General features: G+C 44.0%; 1 protein-coding gene across 3 annotated transcripts in view; it reads right to left on the bottom strand.

Moving 5' to 3' along the window:
- The window catches only part of LOC137434123 (TOX high mobility group box family member 4-B), a 212,944-nt gene that overhangs the window by 124,558 nt on the left and 62,713 nt on the right, over nucleotides 1-25,673 (bottom strand). Inside the window, exon 1 of one of the 3 annotated variants that reach the window (XM_068126811.2) lies at nucleotides 10,839-11,476. The exons of the other annotated variants lie outside the window; for them this stretch is intronic. Within the exon in view, the coding sequence (XP_067982912.2) occupies nucleotides 10,839-10,943 (105 nt within the window). The 5' untranslated portion in view covers nucleotides 10,944-11,476. Of the gene's footprint in view, nucleotides 1-10,838; nucleotides 11,477-25,673 lie in introns of those variants that run through there. 3 annotated transcript variants of the gene reach the window in all.

Below are 25,673 nucleotides of genomic sequence, written 5' to 3'. Positions count from 1 at the left end.
TTCATCTTGATCGGATGAAGTTTTATACTTGTCGAATTATGACATCATCATTAACAGATGTTATTCCACATGGAGAGTTATTTACAATGAGCCATGTCTTAATTTTTTCTATGCAGCGCTTTCGGAGACAGAGGTGCAAATGTTTTCGGTTTTCCAAGATGGCGGCCAAACCACATGACCGATGATGTCATCATTTTTTTTTTTTCCTCCACCAATTTATCCCTCCGTTCTGCTCAAGAAATTTCATCTTGATCAGATGAAGTTTTGTACTTGTCGAATTATGACGTCATAATGGAGGCACCTATGACATCATCATCAACATATTTTATTCCCCATGGAGAGTTCTTTACAATGAGCCATGTCTCAATTTTTTCTATTCGGAATGGAGAGTCCGGAGAGCGCTTTGATCAGTGATCAGAGTTAAGTACACCCACACACACATTATTTTCAGTTACCTTTCCCTGTGTCCGTGTTTCAAGTCTGTTTGTGGGGACGTCCCAATTTAGGAAATTATTTGATCGTGCATTTCCTTGTTACCAGCATTCCTTTTAATAAAACCCATTTCTTTTTGTACATTTTAAATCCGTTCGTGCGAGTTATTTTCTGCAGGGTTTGGAGACTGCCGGTGGGATCCGTGCATGTAAGTGCTCTTCAGCACCCTCCCCCTCCTCCCCCTTCCCTCTCCGCCCCCTTCCCCCCCCCCCCCCACACCCCACCCCTCTCCCCCCCCCCCCCACACCCCACCCCGCTCCCCCCCCCCCACACCCCACCCCTCTCCCCCCTCCCCCTCCCGCATGTATTAACTCCGCCATACATTTGAACTGAACGCTTCGGAGAAACAGCTTGTTTGGTTATCCGTTCCTTGGAAAGATTTTAATCACCAGGACCATGACAATACTATTGAAACCTGAGTACGTTTATTAATTACATACTATTTAAGCCTGAGTACATCTATTAATGACATACCATTGAAACCTGAGTACGTCTATTAATTAAATGCTATTGAAACATGAATACAGTACGTCTATTAATTACATACCATTGAAGCCCTGGTGCTTTAATTCCGCACTATTAAAACCTGAGTGAATATGAATGAATGAATGATCGTTTTAAGGTCATTTTCCCCGCTAGAGCGGGGGTTAGCCTTGCGGGCCCCCATGACAATCATGGTTCCCTGTTTGAGGCAATGTTTTTATTGATGCCCTTCCTGACGCCAACGCTTAGTCGCCTCTTACGATGTGCAGGGATACAGTGTACCTATTCTAAACCAGGGTACACACCGGGATCATTCATCCCAGCAAGCTGGTACTCAATTTGCCGACCTCAGAAAGATGACAGGCCGAGTCAACCCCCCTGGCGTTAATTCAGCGATCGACCGGGATTCGACCCCAGGACCCTAGGATCCCAAGCCGGCACCATAACCGCTAAGCCAACACCAGGGTTATTAAAACCTGAGTACGTCTATTAATTACACCAGCATGGATCGGCTCGCTTGGTTCGCCTCACCAAGCATCGCTACGGAGGCACGGGCTTATATTAACTGAGGATAATGACCTACGTGAGTTGCTGTTGTTATGATTTACACCAATCATAACACAAACATTTTTTGTACAAATGTATTTGTAATATTGGTGATATTATTTATTTGCAAATTTTTTTGTAATCTAAAAAGGGCCAAGTGGTCTAAAGCTCTAAATGGTCATGGGTCCGAGCTGGTTTAATGGGTCTAAAGCATCTTACGGGTCTTTGGGATCTTTAATGGTATTCGGGGTCTGTTGTGAAGTAAAACTCAGACCTCTTCCAAGAAATGAGGCTTCATTGAACAATATCTCTACTCATCCTACAACACAAGAATGCAGATTATTAGTTCCACAAAGAAAGCAATCAAGCATACAACTCCTTCTAGTTTCCTGTAAGCAAGCATTTACGTACCTGTTAAATCTCAGTAGCCTACAGCGCTGGGATACAGAATGCCAACCGATTGCGCACTGAATGGACACAGTTTATGTAAGCTCTCTCAAGGTCGTCCCTTCGCTCAGATAGTCTCTTCACTCAGCTCGAGACATTACATCATATTTCATCACAGGGTCTTTGTGTCTTTTTGGCCTTTCGGGTCTTTTGGGCCCTCTGGGTTTTTGGAGTATTTTGGGTATTTTTGGTCTTTGGTTTTTTTTTTGTTATTTTGGGTCGTCTGAGATTTTTGGGTCTTTGGGGTCTTTAGGGGTCTTTAAGGGTCTTTTGGGGTATTGGTGATCTTAAGGGTCTTGGGGGACTTAAACGTTCTTCAAAGGTATTAGGGGTCTCAGCAGTCTAAAGGGTTGAAGCGTATATTCCAACAGTACGTAATTAATAGACGTACGTAATTAATAGACAGGATACAACCGATGTTCAAACAGTATGTAATTAATAGACATATGGTCATACGGCTTCACCAGCTTCACCGTCTCACAGACAGTTTTTTGGGTTTTATAATTTTTTGAAGAAGAAGAAGACGTTTTGGTCACAAATATACATAGATACATACATGCATAACCATATATGTTTGCTCCATTATAATAAGATGGCAAAATAAATGACATGTATTACTTTCAGGACAAAAAGATTGGGAGACATCGGTGTAGTTTTAAGTGAATTTGTAAGAAAAGGATGAATTAACATAGTATTTGGGATTTGAGTGTGCAAGTTGCTCATATGGGAGGATCATAAAGCCCAATATTATCACTCACATTGATAAATGACCAAAGTGATTGAAATTGAAGTCACTTATAAAATCAAATGCAGCATCAACAACCAAAGTATTCAACTCTGATGCAGCAATGGGAAAAAAAAGTCCAAATCTATTTATTTAAATAATGACAAATGATCAGAGCATTACCACTATCACCAGGTGTGTTTCACAGGAGGAGCACCCCTCCTCCATCCCGAAAAAATGGTATTCTAAATCGATATTCAAACTCAAGAAATATTACCAGGTTCTAGATGTTACCCCCAAAATATACAAAACACAGTGGTGTGCTCGTCAATTCTGACTGGCAAACAATTACGCAAAACGACAAGAGCCTTCGCAGGTAAGGCATAATCAAGTAACGGGGGCAAATGAAAGCCATTTCACATGGGCGTTCAAATGTCAATTTATTACCTTGGTGATTGCACCACAACCAAAATAATTTGCAGTTTCACAAAAATGAAATATTGCTTTTACAGAGCTGCGTTGGTTGGAACATTCCGCTTATTGCTTCAATAATTCATGCGCTGCCTTGGCTACAATAGCCCTTAATGTTTATGTAATGGGAGACAAGTTTCCTGATAAATTGCCCCTGCGATTAATGCAATTTACAGAAGCTCTTGGTCCATCCATAGCAAACCTTAATCACTGCCAAAGCAATACAATTAGCCTCAAAATGAATGTGGCTTTTTAACCATTTAATAACCCCTGAATATGCAGAGCATGGTCCAGCAACCAAAATCATTTCAAAAGTCATTTACTCCCGTTGTGCATGCCGCGAGCCGCTACAACATTATTAGGATTGAATAATCGTCAAATCGGATGAGCTCGTCGGTTCATTCTCTTCCATTTTGAGCAGATAAACACCATGTCAATGAAACCACCTCCAGTGAGACAGACGCATGTTTAGGTGAAAAAATCCGTGTGCGTCTCGAAGTCCACCCGACCACCGCCACGGGTCGTCATGCTTCATGTAGATAAAGAGTGACGAGTGTGCAGGTGAGGTGATGTCTATGTGGGAACGTAGGCATCCGTTAACCAGTCATTTGATGAAACATGTATTGAGAGCGAATGACATGCAAAGCAAACCTCATCACGCTGTCGGAAATTACATCAAATCTGAAATCCGTGCAGAGTCTTGCCACTTTAAATCAGGAAGAGCATTATTTTTGCTTTTCTCATTACTTCATCAAAGCTCACCGAGTATATTTTCATGACAAATAAACGATACAGTTCCCGAAAGGACATTAAGCAAGATCAGTCTGGGTAACATTTCCGTGTACATTTTAACTCTGGTCTTTGCAATTGTGTCTCGTGACAGTTCACTTTGGCTTCTCGCATCTCCACCACTTTTCGCTTCTTCCACATCACCATTTTTACTCTTTGCATTAAAAACAAAGAACAAATTTTTTTTTGGTTCTGGCAATAAAACATATTTTGAAAAATATCTCTCATTTTATTTCTGCAGTAGCCAGGTGCATATCAGTGCATAGCCAGGTGCATACCAGCTACTTAAATAAATTTTAGACGCAGACAAAAGGCATTGCTTATGGCGAGATGGGTGCATAGACCACAAACCCAATACATGCAACAACCAAAAAATAATAATAATAATAATTATAACGGCAAAATATACGTTTTTTAAAATAATGCCAAAAATATAATACAACGAAGTTAATGGCAAGCCATTGCAAATCTTCACGCTTTCCACCCAAAGCAAGTTTGATAAACGGCAAAAAGCTCCACCAAGAATGATCCAACATCAAAATTTGAGCAAAACGATAATTTCTGTTTTGACCCCTGGAATCCTGAGTATGAATCTTGCGTCAAATTTCAAAAAAATCGTTACACATAACAATGCGTTCACCAATGTTGATTGCATATGCAATGTTTCATGAAACGAAAACGACACTCTTCGACGTCATGACGTCGACTGATGTGCCTCCGCCCACATTATTACATCATTATAATACTTGAACCAAGTTTGATTTAAATCCATTCAGCTGTTCTCATGTTATCACATTTTTACCTGACATGACCTCTGACATTTGTCCTTTAACCTCAGGACCCCAAAATCTAATCAGATGATCATTACATCATTATACATATCTGTACCAAGTTTGAATTAGATCCCTTTAGCCGCTCTCAAGTTATAGACCTTTTACAGAGTTGACCTTTGACCTCATAACCCCAAAATCGAATCTGTTCATCTTTAAATCATAATACATAATTGTACCAAATTTTGTCAGAATCCCATCACTCGTTCACAAGTTATCATGGTAACAGGATTTTTACCTAACATGACCTCTGACCTTTGACCTCGTAACCCCAAAATATAATCAGTTCATCTTTACCTCATTATACATACCTGCACCAAGTTTGACTAGATACCTTCAGCTGTTCTCAAGTTATCGTGGTAGCGAAAACCTATCAAAGATGGACAGACAACCTGAAAACATAATGCCTCCATCGACGAATGTCTTAAAATGTTGCATTTTCTTGGAATTTGACCTTGAAATCTTGGATAATATTGTTGCGGATATGAGGATTGTGTTTTTTTTATTGTGTTGTATTGTAGTAAATTGTTGTAAATATCACCCTCTGTAAAATGTAATGATTCCTTGTAAATACCTCCGTAGTGTAAAGGTCAAAGGGCGTCCCATAATTAGTCCATAAAGCATACACGTCAGCCAATCATAGAATACCCCTGTTCGATAGTTATATCTTTATTATGTGTATTAGGGTAAGGCCTTGTCTTCCATTAAGATGACACTCCATTGCACCAAGTGAAATAGAGTAGATTTCTTTCACTTTCCCCTTTCATCATTGCCAAGCCTCGATGGCCAATTACATCCCCTCCAAAACCACCATTGAACATGTGCTCGGGTCGGGGAAGACGGGCGTGCCCGCCCGTCGTCATCAAGGGCGGAGCCAGAGGGTCGCACGACCAACCAGGGCCGAGGTGAGCACACCGATGGGCGTGTCCTGAAGGCCGGCGGCTTGATCGCCGGAGGCGTTATAAAGGCGCGCGCGCAAGAAGCAAGGGAGTGGTCGGTGGTGAGGAGTGATTGGACCAAGAGAGAGAAAGAGTGGTTGGACCAAGAAAGAGAACATAGAGAACATCCAAGGAGAGGACATCCCGGAAAGCACAAAGCCTGCTATTCGTCGCCTTGCTCGCCAAGGTTGGACTGAGCAGTAGTTAACAGCAAGAAGCCTGTTGTAGTCCTGGAAAAGCGCGTGACGTCCACCGCCGCAGCAGCAGACAACAGCAGCAGCACCGGCGGCCACAGCAGCAACAACAGCCGCTTGGGGCCTGGACGGCGGTTTTGAGCAGGGCCGCGAAGGAACGGCGGCTGCTAAACGCGCCGATCATGCTGCAGGACCCCCTTGAACCTTCCTCTCCCTCCAGCCATCCACCTCCTGCCTTTCCATCCTTTTGTGTACGTGAGTTTGTTCTGTTTGTTTTGTCCCTGGGGATTTAATTAAGCTTGTATAAGGAATTTGCACTGTGTCTCTAATTCTTCTGTATATTATTTTATTATCTTTCCTTCTTCCTTGGTTATTTTGAGCCTGTATATAGTAGGAATAAATTTAGTAGTATTTCCAACCTTTTCGCCTTCTTCTTCTTCTTCACATCCGTGTCGCTTTTGTCTTTTCCATATTGAATAGCTGTGGCGCGATCCGGCCAACGTTCGGGGATCGGGTTAATCGGGGTAACTGTTAGGCCGCGGTGCCATCCGCTCGGCAAACCAACATCCTTATCCGCGGGCCGTAACAATATATACCTACCTCAATACTAATCAACAGTGACCAACAGGTGGACATATGCTATCGATGAGGTATGTAAAAGGTTTGCTTGGAAAGAGAATATGAAGAAGCTGGAATTCACAGGATAATGTTTGCACTATTTGGTGAGGCACTTCATTCAGTTGGTTGTGTGTCGACATGTTGGAATTCAATTGACAATGGCCGCAAATTGGTGAGCAATCTTGATGATTCGCATATGCAAACCAACCGCTGACACTCAAACCACATTAAATATTTTAAAACAGCAATTTTGGCGAATCACAGGAATACTCTACCTAATATTTATATGCAGATGTGTTAAATATACTACCATCCAAAGTACATCAGAGAATACCTTGAGAAACAGGAGATTTCATCACTTCACGAGAATTTTTTTTTTTTTACATCAACCTTAACCAAGTGTGTACATACACAAAAACGAAACCAAAAACCTGAGCTTTGGTGAATCCCTTTTTGCCAAGTTCCGCCCGCATCGGACCAAGTTCTGAGGTATCCAGGACCATGCTGAATACAACGACTTTGACGAGAGTGAGAACCGAGCTGGAGGCGGCCGCTTTGGTGGGGAAGAGGGCCGTGCAGAGGGCGCCCGGAGTTGTGGCAATCGACATACGTTTGGGAAGCAGCCTGGCGCCCTGGCCTTGCCTTGCTGCTTGTTGGGTTTTTCAGACTCTATCCCATCAAGGAAGTATGAGACAGAGGAAGGATGAGACTGACAAGGAAGGGACCGAGAAGGAAGAGCCAAAGAAGGAAGAGACCGAGAAGGAAGACTGGGCATACCCCGGAGACCACACGGGAGGTCACGCATATCTACATCGTCAACCTTCCAGGGTTGCAGGGGGAAACCGAGCACAGATATGGAGACTGCTTGGTCCATGAGTCATGGTGGTTCCTTGCTGGTGTCAAGATTGATGCCTCAGGACCGGGTAAGGCTGTGTTAAACGGAGCATGGATAAGGAGATGGCTTGATCCAAGAATCGTGATTCCTTGCTGGGTTGAATATGGATGCTTTAGGACCAGGGAAGTCTGCGTTAAATGGAGCACAGATAAGGAGACAGCTTGGTCCATGGGTCGTGGTTCTGTGCTGAGGTGAATATGGATGCTTCCGGACCAGGGAAGGCTCAGTTCAGTCTTAGAGACCCGTGACTGAAGATGACGACTGGTGGCGGCAGCCCGTGCAAAGACACACATGCATAAACAACAACGCAAGCACACAAACACACACAATTGTGATTGTGCACAAATATTATACATACTAGCAGAGTACCCACCCTACGGACCATCTTGTTCCAAGCACGCAACACATTCTTCTCACAGACCTTTACTTGGGCGGTGTAAAGGAAACTGACAGCTGCCTCAATCGCTCCCGAAAATAATAATCCTGGGTTACATGCATGAACCAAAAACCTACCAACTGCTTATAATTCAAAAGACCTCACTGTACTGGAAACCATGGGGACAGGAATAGTGTACTGTAAAGTGTAATGGGTGGGGACTTGTAATACCCTCTCTCACCTGGAGGCGGTGCTACACGATACACATTTACATAGAGAATTTGTATCCCACCCATCCCCACTTCCCCTCACTACGCCCCTCCAAGACCACTGGCAAAGATAAAAACACCCTTATGCACAAATTTGGGTCCTGTCTACGTAGGAGGTCTGGATGTAATCGAACAAGAACTGTAGTTGTGCGACACACAGACACACAGGCAAACACACACACACACACACACACACACACACACACACACACACACACACACACACACACACACACACACACACACACACACACACACACACACACACACACACACACACACACGTCTGTGTGAATTACAGTAAGGATTATATACGCACATATTAATGTGATCATACACATATTGTACATATTATATATACACACATATTGATGTGACCACACACATACTATATGCTATATGTGACAAACTATGCATAACACACACACACACACACACACACACACACACACACACACACACACACACACACACACACACACACACACACACACACACACACACACACACACACACACACACACACACACACACACGCAAGCGCACACGTACACACACACACACACGATCTCAAATTGTGTCTCAATAGTAGACATAGTGGTTGATGTAGAAAATAATAGTCCAGGGAATATTCTACATGAAAAGAGGCCATGGTATGTTTAACATGCACAAGATAATGCAAGCCTGGTGTTGGCTTAGCGGTTAGGGTGCAGGCTTGGGATCCTAGGATCCTGAGTTTGAATCCCGGCCGATCGTTGAATTAACGCCGGGGGTTGACTCAGCCTGTCATCCTTCCGAGGTCGGCAAATTGAGTACCAGCTCACTGTTAATTGGGGGCACTGCATCAGCAGCACAAACACGCTTCCAGAGAAATGATGCAACCAGCAACCAGCAGCCACAGGCTGCATACGAAACAACAACAACAACAAGCTAATGCAAGCAGGCGGGTCCCAAATTTGACATCGTATGAGACAGACAGCACACTCTATGATGCGAGACCTTGCCTGCCTATCAACAGAATGGTAGCTTGAATTCGGAGGGAACAATTAATTACAGGAATAGGCCAAAGCCCTCATGAAATTAGCACATGCACTACGTGGAAATGCAGACTGCCCATAGACCTCCATCAGCGCAAATCTTGCTATCACAAGTAAGCGCAGCGTCACCTGCCTCACTTGTTGATTATCCCCACGCTTTAAAAAAAAACAAAAAAAAAACGAGAGGATATTGCAATTGGTTCCATCTGACCAGCTGTCCGTCCATCGTGCTATCTCCTCCTAAACTTTGTGTAGAAATTCGACTTCGTAGTTATAATAGCCACAAGGGAAGAAGCTGTGAGAGCAGTATCATTTTTGGCCCCGCTCTATGGATCATCAAAATGTCAAATCCCCAAAAATGCAATTACGGGCACATTTCAAAACATCTTTGAATAAAACTTTGTATATGCAATCAACATTGGGGGGCACATACCATATGCAATGATTTTTGGGATTTGATGCCTGCTTCATACCCCAGGGGGTTGGGGACTTAAGGCCACAGGGGGTCAAAACGGATTTTTTTCTTATCTCACAATTTGATATTTGATCATTCCTGGTGGGACTTTTTGCCTCCTTTCAAATTTACTTTAGGTGGGAAGTGTGGGGATTTGCGATGGCATGCCATCGACTTCGCTCTAGTTGACTTTGCATTCCGTGCTCACTCATGATGCACGGTGTCACCGGCAAGGGTATCAAAGCAAAATAATTACAACCCACAAATGTAAGTATAATACATCTCATTTGCAGGCATCCTAAAACGATGTTGGCCAGTGGAATCGGATTTTAAAAGATGAAATGAATTAATTATATTAGAATACAGAGGACATAAATAAATAATTTTTAAAACATTTTTAAACTAAAAAATATCAAATTAATCAGTCGTACGACTCCCTCTACAACACATCCTCAACCTAAAAGTCCTAAATGATCCTGGGTTCCAACAAATAACAAAACAAACAAATAATGCAGTCTTAATTGACGACATAATCAACAGATTTTGAGGCAGCAGATTGATCAGCTGCAGTATTTCTGCCATAAAGCACATCTTGTTTCTCTGCACCTGTCCTTTCAAGTGGTCCATCATAAACTACTTTTCGACCAGACGTCTCTTACAGGTGGACGCTTGAGCTAATTATCACAGAAACAAGCGCCGAAGCATTAACATACAAGGTAAATGCCAAATTATAATTCCCAGTTTTACAGTCACCTTGTACATTCAGGCCACCTTTAGAGTGCCTTTTACCAAGAATGAGCGTGCACCCTCGTCCCTGAAACATCGGCGAATGCGATTGATCGCTAACCGGACGGCGAGTGCCAAGCATTTCTCAATGCAACACGAGGGGAGGAAAAGGTATTCATCGCCGTCGAGATGATTGGATGGAAAATTAATACAAAAAATAAACCTGCCCGAGGATCAAACGTACTCATAATCGGTTGAGTGCAACGTTCAGTAAAATAATGATCAATGTAAGAATGAATAGATTATAATGCCATACAAATGATTTATAATGTAAAAATAATTCAAATGAGGATTAGAAGATAAACAGAACCTTATCAGAGATAACAAAAGTATGCTTGTGTGGTTTTAGGATGAGACAAGTCGATTCGGCGAAACATCCGAGAACGGGCAAATAAGTAGGGGGATAAAAGAAACAAAAAAAATACCAAGTGCTGTGAGGAAATTCAAAGCATACACAAAAAAAACAATTGTAAAGAACACGAGATGCACCTTGTTGCAGAAATAATTTCTTTCCATGCATTGGCTCTGCTCCAGGCACGGTGCTTCCCCAGCCATGGCATCTGAGGGAGTCGGGTAGTAGTAACTCATGTCCATTCCCGTTTTCACCTCCACCCTCACCCCTGCCCACTTCCACACACAGTAACTGATAAAGCCAAATGAGCTGCGAGTCAGAATTGTTTTGCTTCAGAATCATGGATAACTTCCACATCTCCATAATGGCTCCATGGTAAGAACTCCGACTCCGGCGAATGATGAAGAAGAGGAAGAAGGGTCAACTTCATTTGCGTTTGCAGCAGGTGAAACCAATAGTGGGGAAAGCAAAGCACAGCACAAGAGATTAAAAGGTGCAAGATAAACGCAAGGTGGTGGGAAGCCACTTAAGACTTGTCTTCCAGTAATGGGCACTTTGATCAGGGTCAACAGATATGAAGAATGGAAACCTTCTCAGGCAGACAAGCCAACAGGGAGATGATGCCAAAGGAGCTCGAAGAAGGATTAAGATTACACAACAATGATGGAAAAACAGAATCGAAGGTTAGGAGAGCAATGGACAAAGAGTAGTGAGTCAAAGGGATTCGGAGAAAAGCAGCAGGAGTGCACCCGCTGCGAATAACGCTGCTTGAGAGAAAGAGAAGCTCTCTGCTGCTCCTCCCCTCAGCAAATCAACTCGGGTCCCTCTCCCCTCTCCCGAACGCCACTGCCACCCACCCCACGTTGGGATAGGCTGCCTTGCCTCATCAGAAGCCTCCTCGCAGGCAGCCCGGCCGTGCTCCACCGGCTGTGTTTAACTCCGCCCGACATGAAGCACGCGGTGTCGATACGTAGGGCAAACAGGCGGCGGCTGGCGGATCCTTGGAGGAATGGCTGCCTTGATAACTTAAAAGCAACGGGGAAGCCAAACGAGATGCCCCAAAACAAAATGGTGTCAACAAAAGCTGTAACCGCCTCACGATTTCTTCCTTCACATGTAAAACAACTATCCACTCGTCAGCACACGCATGAACGAGATACTCCCATCGACTGCGTTTTCAAGGTTGATGCGCACCGACGGAGGTTGCACGTTCATCTCGGCATCTTTCGGGGGCTACGCGGCAGGACAAACGGTTAATGCGAATTTGTGCGACGGGAAGTCTTCGAGGAGGTGCCGTGGCACAAATCATTACACGTACCATCTGTGGCTCAGAAATGGTGGGTTCACAGCAATGCAAACATAATGATATCTGAGATGGAACGCAACTCAACATATCCAGCTGCTACGTTGGAACCAATCCAGTTAGACAAACTAGACGTGAATATGATTTTTTTGGAAAATCTACAAATGATAAAAATTAACCATGGAGGCTACAAAAAATGAAAACGTTCAGAATATAAACGTTTGTCTTTAAATCTCTCACAAGAGGCTCTTCGGCCATGTGGTCTCTCAGGGTCAACAAAGCGGTTATAGACAAAGAAGATTTTAAATTAGGTAAAACGATCAAACCAACACTTGTCAACAAAATCAACATCTGAGTGTTTTGGGTTTGTCCAATGTATGTTTTGTTATCATGTTACATACTATGCTCATTCACTTCTGCAACACCACGTATGTTGTGCAAGTAACGTAGGTCGAATCTCCTTGACAGATTCAACCTCGAGCATCAATAAATATTTTTCTCTTTTATCCTGCTTCGACAAGAGCTATTGACAAGACTGGAAGAAAATAATAACCATGAAAGAGCTCTCTGTTCTCTGTCCCCCAAATATTCCTACAGGTCGCACAAGATCTGCCAGCAACCCTCTTATGGTTAAACTGCCAAAATCAAGACTCTCTGCTCACCTTCACTCTTTCATTCCTCTTTTCTCCCGCCTCTGGAACAAACTCCCACACTCCCTTCAATCCCACCCCTCCCTCCAGGTCTTTAAAACAGCTGTTCACCACCATCTCTTATCTTCCCCCATCCAAAACCTTGATCTTTTCTACCCCTGCTAATTCACCCCAGATACACTTTTTTGAAATTCCAACTTCTTTCCTGGAAGTCCTTGCAGTGTCCATATGTTTTATCCCTCTCCCACCTCCCCCCAAGCCCTCTCCCTCCCACAGTTCTCTCGATGTCCCTGCTCTCAAATGTTGTGTTTGTGTCCTTCCCCCTCTCTCCCCGTCTTGTCTACCGCTCCCCTTATTTTGTGTTTTATGTGTCGGTTTGACTTTTTGTGTGATTAATGCTAGCTCTTTCACGAGCCTCGATCTTGTATCCAAAAAAAAATAAAAATGTGCTAATAAATCTGCTGAAGACTCTTTTTCAGTGCAAAAGTTGGTGGTTGGGGAGGACAGGAATAATTATAAAAGAGCTACATAAGACTGGGCTCGTAAAATCGTCTGCCCGACGCCCCGCGGTGATCAAATGTTTCTGTCGGGCAACTTGCTAGCATCCCCCGAGCAACCACGCTTTTTTTTTCCAGCACATGCACGACCGACATGCACAGCCCAGCACATGCACATCAACGACGAAGGTAAACAAACTTGTGCATTGGATTGTCTTGTTTGAGTCATGTACTTGTTTTAGTTCAGATGCTCCTGCCTCTGTCCATCCACTGCCACCTGTGAAAGGGGGTTGCTCCTGTGGGCCCAGTCTTACCAAGCTCTTTTCTAATCCTTCTCATCCTACCCGACCACCAGCTTGTACACCAAAAAAGGGTCTTCCAGATAATTATTAGCATGGTTTTCCAAAAGTTGTACTGTGACTACAGCAGAGAAACAGTAAAAGTTATGAATGAATGAAAATTCCTTTCAATGTTTTCCTACAGGGTTTCAAGTGAGTAAAGTTTCAATACTCCGGTGTGTGTGTGTGCACATGTGTATGTTGCATGTATGTATATAATATACTGTAGGGTGCAAAACTACGAGTCCAGCAGGAAATTTATTAACTGAGGTGATAACAAAGTAAATCAATGTAACATGAAACCAAAAGCACTTTCAAAGGGTTTCCATGGACTCTTAAGGACACAACAACACTTCTGATAATAGCAAAAGCCAAAACTGTGTTTATGTATAATCAATTTATCAGTGTGACCCCCTTTAGCCTTGAGAACCGTCTCAACTACATTTGGGATTGATTTAATTCGTTTATGGATTATGTTGGAGTCAATCTTTTCCCCAACAGTGCTGTAATGGATTCCAGAACATAGTCAGACGACAAACATAATTTTATCTTTCCCTCAAATGTATTCAATCATCATTTATTCTGTTAAGACAAAGTGTCAGTCAATATTAACTATAATAACAAACAACAACAACAACATGCATTTTAAGGCCATTTTCCCTGCTAGAGCGAGGGTTAGCCTTGCGGTCCCCAAGACAATCTTCTCCATCTTGCCCTATTTTCTGCATCTCTCCTTGTTAACCCCCTTGCCCGCATTTCTTCTTCCACCATCTTTAGCCAAGTCTTTCTCGGTCTTCCCCGTCCTCTACTTCCTTCTACATTCATTTCCATCACTCTTCTCAACCAGTCACTTTCATCCTTCCTCAACAAATGACCAAACCATCTCAACCTGTTCCTCTTCACAACATCAATCACAGGCTCTATTCCCATCATTTTTCGCAATTCATCATTTGTCTTCCTCTCTCTCAACGATACTCTGCACATCCATCGAACCATTCACATTTCCACCCTTTCCAACCTTCGTTGCTGCTCTACGTTCATTACCCATGTCTCGCTCCCATAAATCATAACACTTCTCACACATGCAGCATACACCTTTCCCTTCAGCTTCAACGACACGCCCCTCCTCATCAGCATGCCACTCAGTTCCCGAAACTTCTTCTATGCATATCTCACTCTAGCAACCGTTTCCGAGTCTGATCCACCTTCTCCATTCAGCATGTCTCAGAGGTAGCAAAATGTTTTCACACCTTCCAGCTTCACGCCGTCTCCAAGATCCACCTTCTCCATTCAGCATGTCTCCGAGGTAGCAAAATGTTTTCACACCTTCCAGCACTCGGCCACTTCCCAGTTCTTTCCAGCTCACCACATGCTTTACCACTTGCCATCACCTTCGTTTTTCCGATATTCACCTTCAGACCTTAAATGTCTCCATACATTCCTTCCACTTGTTCATCTTTTCCTTCAGTCCATCCATACTTTCTGCAATCAACACCAGATCATCTGCATACAACAACTCCCACGGTAAACCCTCCTTTACATTCTGAGCCAGCACCTCCATCACAGCTACAAATAGTAGTGGACTTAGTACCGACCCCTGATGCACTCCCACCTTCACCTCAAACTTACCACTGTTCCCGTCCTTCGTCCTTACAGCTGTGCACGCTCTTTTGTACATTGCCATCACTACTCTGATCAACCATTCCTCCACTCCTAACTTCCTCATTGCCCATGTCAATACTTTGCGTGGAACCCGATTGAATGCTTTCTCCAGATCAACAAACCCAATAAACAACTTCTTCCTCTTCTCCATGTACTTCTCCTGCAACTGCCTCACAATAAAAAGCACATCTGTCGTTCCTCTTCCTGGCATAAATCCAAACTGCATTTCGTCGATCTTCACTTTCTTCCTTATCCTCCTCTCCAACACCCTTTCCAATACCTTCATTCCATACTCCAATAACTTTATCACTGGGTACGAGCCACACTCTGGAGGGTCACCTTTCCCCTTGTATAGAGAGACGAGGGTACTCAGTTCCCAATCCACTGGAATGCGGCCTTCTTTCACCGCCAGATTACAGATCTCTGTCATTCTCTTCACACCCTAACTTCCTGCTGCCTTCAACATATCTCCCACAACTCCCGTCGGCCCTCCAGCTTTTCTACTCTTCATTGCTTTTATCGCTTCCTCAACTTCCTTCTCAGTTATCTTCTCTGCCGGTCCTAAAACTGGGTTACTCTCTATGTTGCCATCCCATTCATTCTCTGTATTCAACAGCATTTCCATATATCTTTTCCATCTTCCTTTAATTCCATCTGGGTCCACAACGATTTGTCCCACTTCATCCTTCAAGCAACTCACCCCCATCACATCACACCTCTCTTTCGCTATCTGCTTTGCAATCCTGAATACTGCTCTCTGACCCTCTTCCGAATCCAAGCGTTCTCCGAACATTTTCCGACATGCCTCCTGCGCCTTTGCTACCTCTTTCTTTGCAGCCTTATAACTTTCATGCTCTGCTGTTTCTGCTCCCGTACCCTTCGCCTTCTGCCACTCCTTGAACTTCTTCCTCTTCTCGTCAATCCTCTTTGCAACTTCATCATCCCACCACCATGTTTCCGAGTGCCTCGGTGGTCCTTTTGTCCATCCACATACCTCACCAACGGCTCCCAACAGACTAGCTTTCATTGACATCCAACCACTTTCAAGCTCAACCACATCATCCTCAACCCTACTCAGCCTCTCTTTTAATGCCTCCATTACTGTCACCTCTTTCAACCTCCACACCTTCATTCTCGGTTGGTACTTCACCCGCTGAGCTCTCCTCGCACCTTTCACCCTTATGTCGCAGACAACCAAGTGGTGCTGTGAAACAGCCTCCTCCCCCGGGATCACCTTTGTGTCCCGGAGGTGCCCCCTATCTCGCCTACGCACCATCAGGTAGTCAACGGTTGTCTTCGACCCACCTGACGTGTATGTAACAAGCTTATTATCCTCTTTCTGGAACTGAGTATTACAAATCAACAAATCAGCTCCATCAGCAAACTCCAAAATCCTTTCACCTTCTCCATTTCTCACACCATATCCGTAACCCCCATGAACTCCCTCAAAACCATCCGTACTCCTTCCCACATGTCCATTTAGGTCTCCTCCTACCACAACAACCTCCTCATTTTTCACGTTTTCCATCAGCTTCTCTATCGCACACCAGAACTTGTCCTTCTCTTCATCGCTCCGACCAACCTGCGGAGCATATCCCGAGATGACGTTCACCAAGAGCTTTCCAATCATCATTTTCACCATCATCAACCTATCACTCACTCTCGTCACACTCACCACACTGTCTACAAACTCCTCAGAAAACAGGACACCAACACCATTCACGCCCTCCAGGCACCCTTGCCACACAAACTTGTATTTCTGTCCCTGCCTACCCTTCACCATTCTCACACCACTTCCCTTCCATCCCGTCTCTTGCACACAACATATGTCCATTCTTCTTCTGACCAATACTTCCACCACTTCTCCTGATCTCCCTGTCATTGTCCCTACATTCCATGTCCCAAACCTCAGAAACCGATCTCCACTTCAGGGTGTACCCTGCCCATATGTAGTTGTAATTGTCATGGTTCTCTTTTTGAGGCAATGTTTTTATGGCCGGATGCGCTTCCTGACGCCAACCCTCTTAGTCGTCTCTTACGACACCAGGGATACGGTGTACCTATTCTAATCCAGGGTACACACTGGGAAACGTTTAAAACATGGAAATTCGGGGGGGGGGGGGCGTGGGGAGGCATCACGGCTGCGGGGGCCCCGTCAGCACCACGCTACGTTTCCCGGTCAGCACCACGGCGGCCCCGTCAGCACCACACCCTTGGAAAGGACTTCGAAGCACGTCGGCCCGGTCGGCCCAGAGCCTGGCGCGAAGTCCAAGGACATCAGCACGTCATCCGAAAACAGCTCCGGTTGGTGCGAACCACTCGGTCAATGACGCAAACCAGGTCCCGACACGCCCTTGCTCGCTTGGCCCGGATGAAGGCCTCACTGGGTGTTCTCCAAACAGGGGCAAAATCGCCCAAGCCGCACTGGATTTCGGCAGCGGAAGCCTTGCTCGCTCGGCCCCGATGAAGGCCTCGCTGGGTGTTCTCCAAACAGGGGCAGAATCGCCCAAGCCGCACTGGATTTCGGCGGCGGAAAGCAGCCACGAAGCGACGATATTCGGTCGGGCTGTAATGCGAACACCACGGTGGCCCGGACAGCACCACACCCTTGGAAAGGACTTCGATGCTGCAGTAAGTCATACTGCCGAGAAGAGGCCCACTCGGAAGTTCAAGAAGCAGTTGGTATTCTTTAGTCAGCCTGCGTTCAGCTCGCTCATCTCAGGGTCTTAATTCCACCTTTTTATCTGCTCAGCTCAAGCATGCTTTGCCTCAAAACAGGTCGGTTTGCGTTCATTCACAATACCGGCTTCGCCGGCTATAAAAACAAGTCCGCTCGCAGCCTCAACGTGACTCATAGCTCTCTCCTCCTCTCTCTGCCAATATCGACCTCTCTTCTTATATTAACTTCTCTTCTTAATATTAACTATAATAAATTAAAGAATATTGATACACATTATCAATACTATGATAAATTTGTGATTTAAATCATGATCTGAGAAAGCTTTTTTAAATGGAAATCGCTGCAAAGAATGCATAAAGCCACTCGAGGTAAGGGGATAAGGGAAGGTTAGATAAAGATGAGGATAAATCAAAAAAAAAAAAAATACACATCCAAGATGCAGGAGGTAACACAAATCAGGTAAAATGTGATTAAACCTCAAAAAATGTAGGAAGTAGGAATTGACATTCCTCTTAAAGCTGAGTAAATGTAGCCGAGTAAAGTAAAGTAAAGTGAGTAAAGCTGAGTAATTGAAGTGTAGGATAATGGGAAGCACGGTACAGGTAGTGAATTTGCGGGCAAGACAGCACGAGGGATAAACTCTCTGCATAGCATTGATTGAAGTGGACTAGTGTAGTACTTTTGCACGTGTGTGTGTGTGTGTGTGTGTGTGTGTGTGTGTGTGTGTGTGTGTGTGTGTGTGTGTGTGTGCGTATACATGTGTGTATGCATGTGTGCATGAGTGCAGGTGCATGTATGTGTGTGTGTGTGCGCATACATGTATATGTATGCATGCGTGTGTGTATATGTGAGGGTGTGTGTGTGTGTGTGTGTGTGTGTGTGTGTGTGTGTGTGTGTGTGTGTGTGTGTGTGTGTGTGCATATGTGTGTTGTTTTCCAGAAAGATGAGGGAATGCTTGTCAAAACACATTGCACCCCATTGAAATACGTACTTCATAAATATATATTTTAGATGCTTGCTCAGCTTGGGCAGTTTTCACAAGGCAAGAAAACGTTTCCTGAATAACTTTTTCAAAAACAGTTGGCTCTCATCACATCAGCAAGGTTACCGGCAGTTTTGACCTGCCCCCGGTGTGCTCGAAAGGTAGTCACACACATGAAAACTACAACAAAATCACCCAAGTGAGTTGTACAACTCAGTGAACTCATCACAATCCTATGGGAGCTTTTGATGAATGATTCATTGACAAAACTGCAAAACACCATGTACTCACCCTCTATCTCAAAAATAACAAAGCCAGTCAACCACAAAGCGAGCTGGGAACAAGGATAGGTTTGTTTACACAAGATGTCATCGAGCAATTCAAAACAATACACGCGCTAATTGAAGTCATTACAATGACGAACCAAACTTCCTGACGGCAACGACCATATTCATCACGATCCCCAAATCAACAGGAATCAAATACCTGCAGTTTGAATCGCAAGACAAAGCAATCAACAGCGAGATTGCTTCATGCAAGCGTCCATGAAACTCATAAAATAAAAATTACTGACAACATTCAACAACACTTCGTCCTTTCCACAAACAGAAACAGAAATCAGTCAAACAACAAAAAATGGACTTCTTTTTTTACCTACTCCGGATCCGGATCCGATAAAAACATTTTTTATTGTTTAAGCGATTCTTCACCATTGAGAGATGGGGCCAAAAACGATATATAGCATAGTAATTCAAAAGGTTATGGCCGAGCTATGACAAAACTTTGTGGATGAGTTGGTTAGATGACAAGAACAAGGTGATTAGATTTTGGTTCATTCAGGTCTGGATCCAGATTCGGCCGATCAGTGGGATACAAAACATAAACTGTTCATCTTGGCAGAGGTATGCGCTATACAGAATGCCGTTGTAGTATCTGCTGCAGCATCTCATTCCTAACAAAATTTAGGTCAGCAGGAAATTTTCAATGCCTTGGACGATATATTGGCAGTTACGTCATAATCCAAGTCGTCAAATTTGGATTAACAGCACATGAGACTCAGGATGAGATTAATGGGTATAAATTATTGGACTTGTCTGTTTGTAGTTTAGTTATGGCACAAGATGTTATGCGTTCAACATGACCAATGTATACCACAGCTGGGTTGCCCTCGTTTCAGGATGCACTGCACACATTGACCACCGTCGAGGCTCCTTGTATGATGCAATGCTTTGCACACACCCGCAGGCCTGATCAACTCACATTTTGGCAAGGCCTGGGATGCACACCCATTCAGTATGCACATACCGTGCGAATAGCTTAAAACCATCCCACGTTTCTGAATCCTGGCAAGTAAAGAAGGAACGGGCAACTCACAAAGAAAACATTAGAAGTGCATTGTGAAGAAAGCATCAGCACAATTACTCAATAAGAACCACAAATCTAAATGATCATTAACCAATTAATAGATGTCCATGAGGGCTGCTGGCTTTGCAGTATACTGTTTCCAGATGAACACCGTTTCATTCCCATTATAATCGTCTCGGCTAAAGTGAAGTCGTTGATGAACAACACAAACCCAGCCAAGTCTAGCCAAGCGTGCACAAGTCCATTTACGTTTGCACCCTCTGTCACCCCACTTGTTCACCTCCCAGAAAAAGGTTCTTACTCTGATTCAACAAAAAACTTTGAATGATTGGGATTTTTCCTCGCTGCTTTCACTTATTCCACCATCCAAAGCCATCATTATTTCAAAAAACAAATGTTGTTAACCATGCCATACATTGTGAGGTGAAAATCATACTAAAATACGCCATTTGGTGTCTGTCTGATGAATGTTTGACCCCAATACATTATGTCGTTACTTATCCAATCTCAACCAAACTTGACAGGATGACTAAGGGTTACATAATGAAGGTTGTAGCACATTGATTTGCCCCCCTCACCAAGGGGGTTTTCTCCCCCGAGCGGGTTTTCCCTGCCATTTCCGTCAATGGGGTTGCGTGTTGAGGTGTATATCGATATTAAGTTAGTTTTATCGTGGCGTTTTTGCAAGGCCGCTTCGAATAACAAAACTAATGATAATAGCATAATATTAATGTTACTAGCCAAAACCCGTGGAACATCCACGGAAGGGAGGATGTGGTGTATGGATAGAGTGTACCATTATGGATGGCATAGGGGATTTGCTTGTCCGAGTAAGAGTTAGGAAGAAAGATGAGAATGAAGAGTGCGTATATGAACAACGATCGCCGACACCGGCACAAATGCATGCTCTGGATTGTCCACTCGGTGGACGGCTTGCTTTCGCCTTCGCCTGTCCAATCAGCGGACGGCTTGCTGCGCCTTCGCCCAGCAAACGCCAATACGATGGCGTCGTAAGATGGCGTCGTATCGGCAGTTAATCGGATGCTTTTGGGCCCCAACATCGGCTAATTCAGATTTTTTGAGTATGGCTGTACGTGATAAACAAAGAGCGCGGTTCGTAGATCGTAAATCCATTAGTGCCGTGGGCATCGGGTCACTGGGTGCGGCGTGAAAGGGATAACAAAGTCGAGTCCTTACGCTATTATTATATAGATTAAACCACCTTTAGAAAAATTAAACCACCTTTATTATTATATAGATTACAAAACAATATTTATACCATTAATATCCCACCTCCCCAAGGTGTTTTTCCTCCTTGAACAAACGTCGAGTCAACGTTTATAAATAGCTTATCATGGCGTTTCCATGGGAGTAATGGCCCAACGGCCTCTAACAGAAGTAAAAATATTATAAACCATAAACACGTATAATTAGCTTTTTAAACAGTCGCTAATGGTGCCTATAACATTAAATAAATTAATTTGGAGTAATCCCGACACTCGACAAGTAAGTTTTACTTACAGAACGGAGCGAAGATCTACTGTACTCTATATACCCCACAAGGGTTGGGGTAATAACATGACGCTTTGTGGCGCTAATGTGGCGCTTATCGTAGCGAACTTTTGAAACTCGCTCCTGATGTTTATTCAACACGAAACTGAAAGAGAGGAAGCCCGTGATGTGTTCATTTGCCAAGCTGCTAGCTAGTGCTTGCCAAGCCAGCCGTTCCTTAACTGTTTTGATTGGAGTGCTTGCTCGAATGCTTTTACAACTTGGTGATCTCTCCACAAGAAACTTGGTAAATGAACACACACCCAATGTTCTTCTTAAGACCTGACCATAGATTGACTGTAATCTAGACACCCCAAAGAGGAATGACCCTTCCTGCTGCTCCCGTAGTGAGCGGGTGTACTAGTATTAAAAATGAGAAACAAAATAGTAAAAATGGGTGCACAGATAGTAAAATAAATGTACACAATTTATATAATCTCAATTGCTGATCTTACATCAATAAGCGATAATTAAACAAAGATTTCCTGGTTAACAATGCCACCGAAGGTGGATGGGAGTTATGTTTTCACCCCTAACTGTCTTTTTGTTTGCTTGTCTGTTTGTCTTGTCTGTGAACAAGATATCTCAAAAGTTGGGGCCAGATTCGGATGAAACTTGGTGGAGAGGTTGCGTATGTAACAAGGACGAAATGATTAGATTTTGGTGAGCATTCAAATCCTGATCCAGAGCAGAGAATTTTTAAGTGATTCTTCACCATTGAGTGATCGGGATAAAACCGATACATAGCACAATATCTCAAAAGGTTATGCACGGATTTGGACGAAACTTGGTAGACAGGTTGGGTGTGTGACAAGGATAAATAGATTAGATTTTAGTGAAGATCTGAATATGGATTCGGATACGATAATTATTTCATTTTTAAGTGCTTCTTCACCATTGAGAGATCAGGCAAACAGCGATATACAACAAGATATTCAAAAAAAAGTTATGGACGAGTTATGAATAAACTTGGTGGACGAGATGGTTTGGTGACAAGTACAAGCCAATTAGATTTTAGTTCAGGTCCGAATCCAGATAAGGCCTATCAGTGGGATACAAAACATAAACCGTTGAGCCTGGCGGAGGTATGCGCTCTACCGAGTGCCATTCTACAGGGTGTCCACAAAGTCGCGCATCATAGGCAAAACATTTATTTGTAAGGTTGGCTACATCAGTTGTTCAAAATGTGTCCCACCAATCTCAAAATATGTTCGTAAACGGAAAAGCAGGTTTCTCTGAATGTTCTTCAGCATATTCGGGCTAATTCAAAAATCAAAAAAATAAATAAATACTGTTGCGGATATGGGATTTGCATCCATCCATATCCGCTTGTAAATATTCCCCTATTTCCTCAATACTTCCCAACTATCCCCAATCCCCCATTCCCTAGTTCCATTTTCTGTAAACAGCACTCTGTAGACCCGACCTCCCCCTATTTCCCCCATTAAATGTCGCATCCAGGTCCACCGCATCTCACGTAGACAACTATAGGACATCTTGCTAGTTATTCTTAGTCTATGTCAGTTAAGGACTCGTTTCCATTAATTCTGACCCTTCGTTGCACCAGAATGTGATTGTATGGCACCGTTAGGAAGTTTAGGACCTCCCAATACCTCCCCGCAGCTCTTCCTCACGGTTCAGCAACAACAACAACAACAACAGCAACGGCGGCGGCGTGCACAGGGAGTGCGCGTCCTCACTCCGGCTTGGTTGGTAGGGGGTGTTGGGAGGGCATGAGGCCTTCCCAACGAGCCGCCATCGAACATGTGCTCGACGGGGTTACCAAATAGGGGCTCCCTCCCTGTCAGCTCCTCGTCAAGGGCGGAGCCCGGTAACCCCCGCACCCAATGGAAGCGGCGGACCGGTCCCATCTGGGGCGGAGCCAACCAGCCGAGGGCGTGTCACTCCCCGCTGAGCATGCGCAGGAAGAGGGAGGTGACGTCAGATGCGCGCTGAGCTTGGAGCAAGCAAGACGTACCCTCCGAGCGCTGTGAGGCCTCCCTGCATCTCTTGGACCGTGCTTGATCCTGTCCCCGAGCCAAGGTGCACCTTGTGCTATCGACGACCTGTCCCTTCCTGCCATCAATCCCTGTGTAAGTCAGCCTTGTTCCGTTTGTCTGTGGTCTGTCTGGGTTAAGATAAGCCTGTAATTAAGTGCCTATCTCTTCTGTGTCTTTACCTCACTACCTTGTAATCTACCCCTTTTCTCCACCACTGTAATTATATCCTCCTCCGGAGGTCTTGAGAACTGTACCCCTTGCGTCGTTTCATCTATCCCAGTCGTTGTGTCCTTTCCATCATTGATTTAGCATAGTGCGATTTGGTCAACGTTTGGGTGGAATCGGGTGAGTTGGGGAAGAATCGGGGTAACTGTTAGGTCGCGGCAATACCACCGCTCGGTAAATAACATCCTAACCGCGTCCGTAACAATACATTAAAAAATAAATACATTCGACAAATTAAATAATTTCCTATGATGCGCATCCTGTAGTTGAACACCTGTAGTTGACTTTGTGGACACCCTGTAGTTGAAGCAGGATTGAAGCATAAAGTTTGTGTGCTTCGTGGGAGGATTCTGGAAAATGTTTAGAACACGAGCTGTGTGATAGAGTTCTTCAAAAGTGTTTTGAGTCAGACATAGGTGATACACAATTTTGTGTCATAACATTTTCAATGGTGAGGTACATAGCAGCACCAAAGGAATAATTTATTATGAACATAGACCAAGTTAAAAATAAGAAGGAGCTAATGCTCGAGGTCCCCCCTTGAGGTCCCTCTCCTTTTGGGTGGTATTAGGAATAGACCTGTGCAATATGAAAGCTACATTTTCAAACGGTTTTTTAATCTAATGTGAGTATTCTCATGAAAAAGTAATATAATGGGGTATTTGTGAAGCGAGTACATTTACGGATGAACGGTCAGTCGGACAGAGCTCATCTTAATGTCTCCCGTCTATGTGCCGGAGGGGCGGGAGACAAAAGGGAGTAGGGTGCAAATCAAATTCAGAATGGGGTATTTATGAGCAGGATGGGGTGGGTGTAAACATCTCCAGATCTGCACAAATCACTTATTTATTTCAGATAAGCATCATGCTCTGCCTCTCTTCTCTGGCCTCGAGATAAAATAATTAATACCAAAATTAATAACAATAATAATATTAGTATAATTTGGCAACAATAATAACGAACATATTATCCCTCCCCCCCCCCCCCACCCCCCCCCATCCTGGACCAAGCGCATCTGGGCTTGGTGAAAGGCTAGCTAATGCTCAAGCACTACAGCAGGTAGGTTTGCAAAAAGGCCGTGAAAACAAATTAAAATTTGGTCCGATGGACCAACGGACCCACTCGTATCTAAAAATGTCTAGGATTTTGCCATTTAAAATTTGGAATACTTTACATATTTCCAGTAATAATATTTCCAATAATAATTCAGTATTTTGAAAGGAAGGACGGCGGTTTGCAGTCAAATATAAATCAAGGTGCAGAAGAAGGAATGGTGAAAGGAAAGGTCTCACTCACTGCATGCAAAGAGTTACATTGAAATTTGAATAATAATAACATTTATTTTTGAGGCCATAACACTTGTTCTTATTTGTAGATACTCAATGTAGACAATATGTAGTACACAGAAACTACATTATAATACTCTCCTCCAGTCTGTATGTTCATGGGTAGGGCTTCACCCGTTCTGGGAGGGGCTTCAGCATCAAATCTCCACCATTTTGTTCGAACGTCATAGCTCAAAGGCTTCTTTTGTTAAGCTTGTGCTTTCTGACTCTCTCACCGTTTTATCTTGACACATTCACCATCTGATTTCATTTTTAGCTCGCCTGGAACGAAGATCAGGGGAGCTTATGCGATGGCGCGTCGTCCGTCCATCAGTCAGCCAGTCAGCCAGCCAGCCAGTCAGCCAGTCAGCCAGCCAGCCAGCCAGCCAGTCCG

This window comes from Myxine glutinosa, chromosome 10, assembly GCF_964187855.1.
Source record: "Myxine glutinosa chromosome 10, kmMyxGlut1.1, whole genome shotgun sequence".
Classification (NCBI taxonomy): domain Eukaryota; kingdom Metazoa; phylum Chordata; class Myxini; order Myxiniformes; family Myxinidae; genus Myxine; species Myxine glutinosa.
The sequence above is the reverse complement of the archived record's forward strand: the minus strand, read 5'-3'. Positions and strand labels throughout refer to the sequence as shown.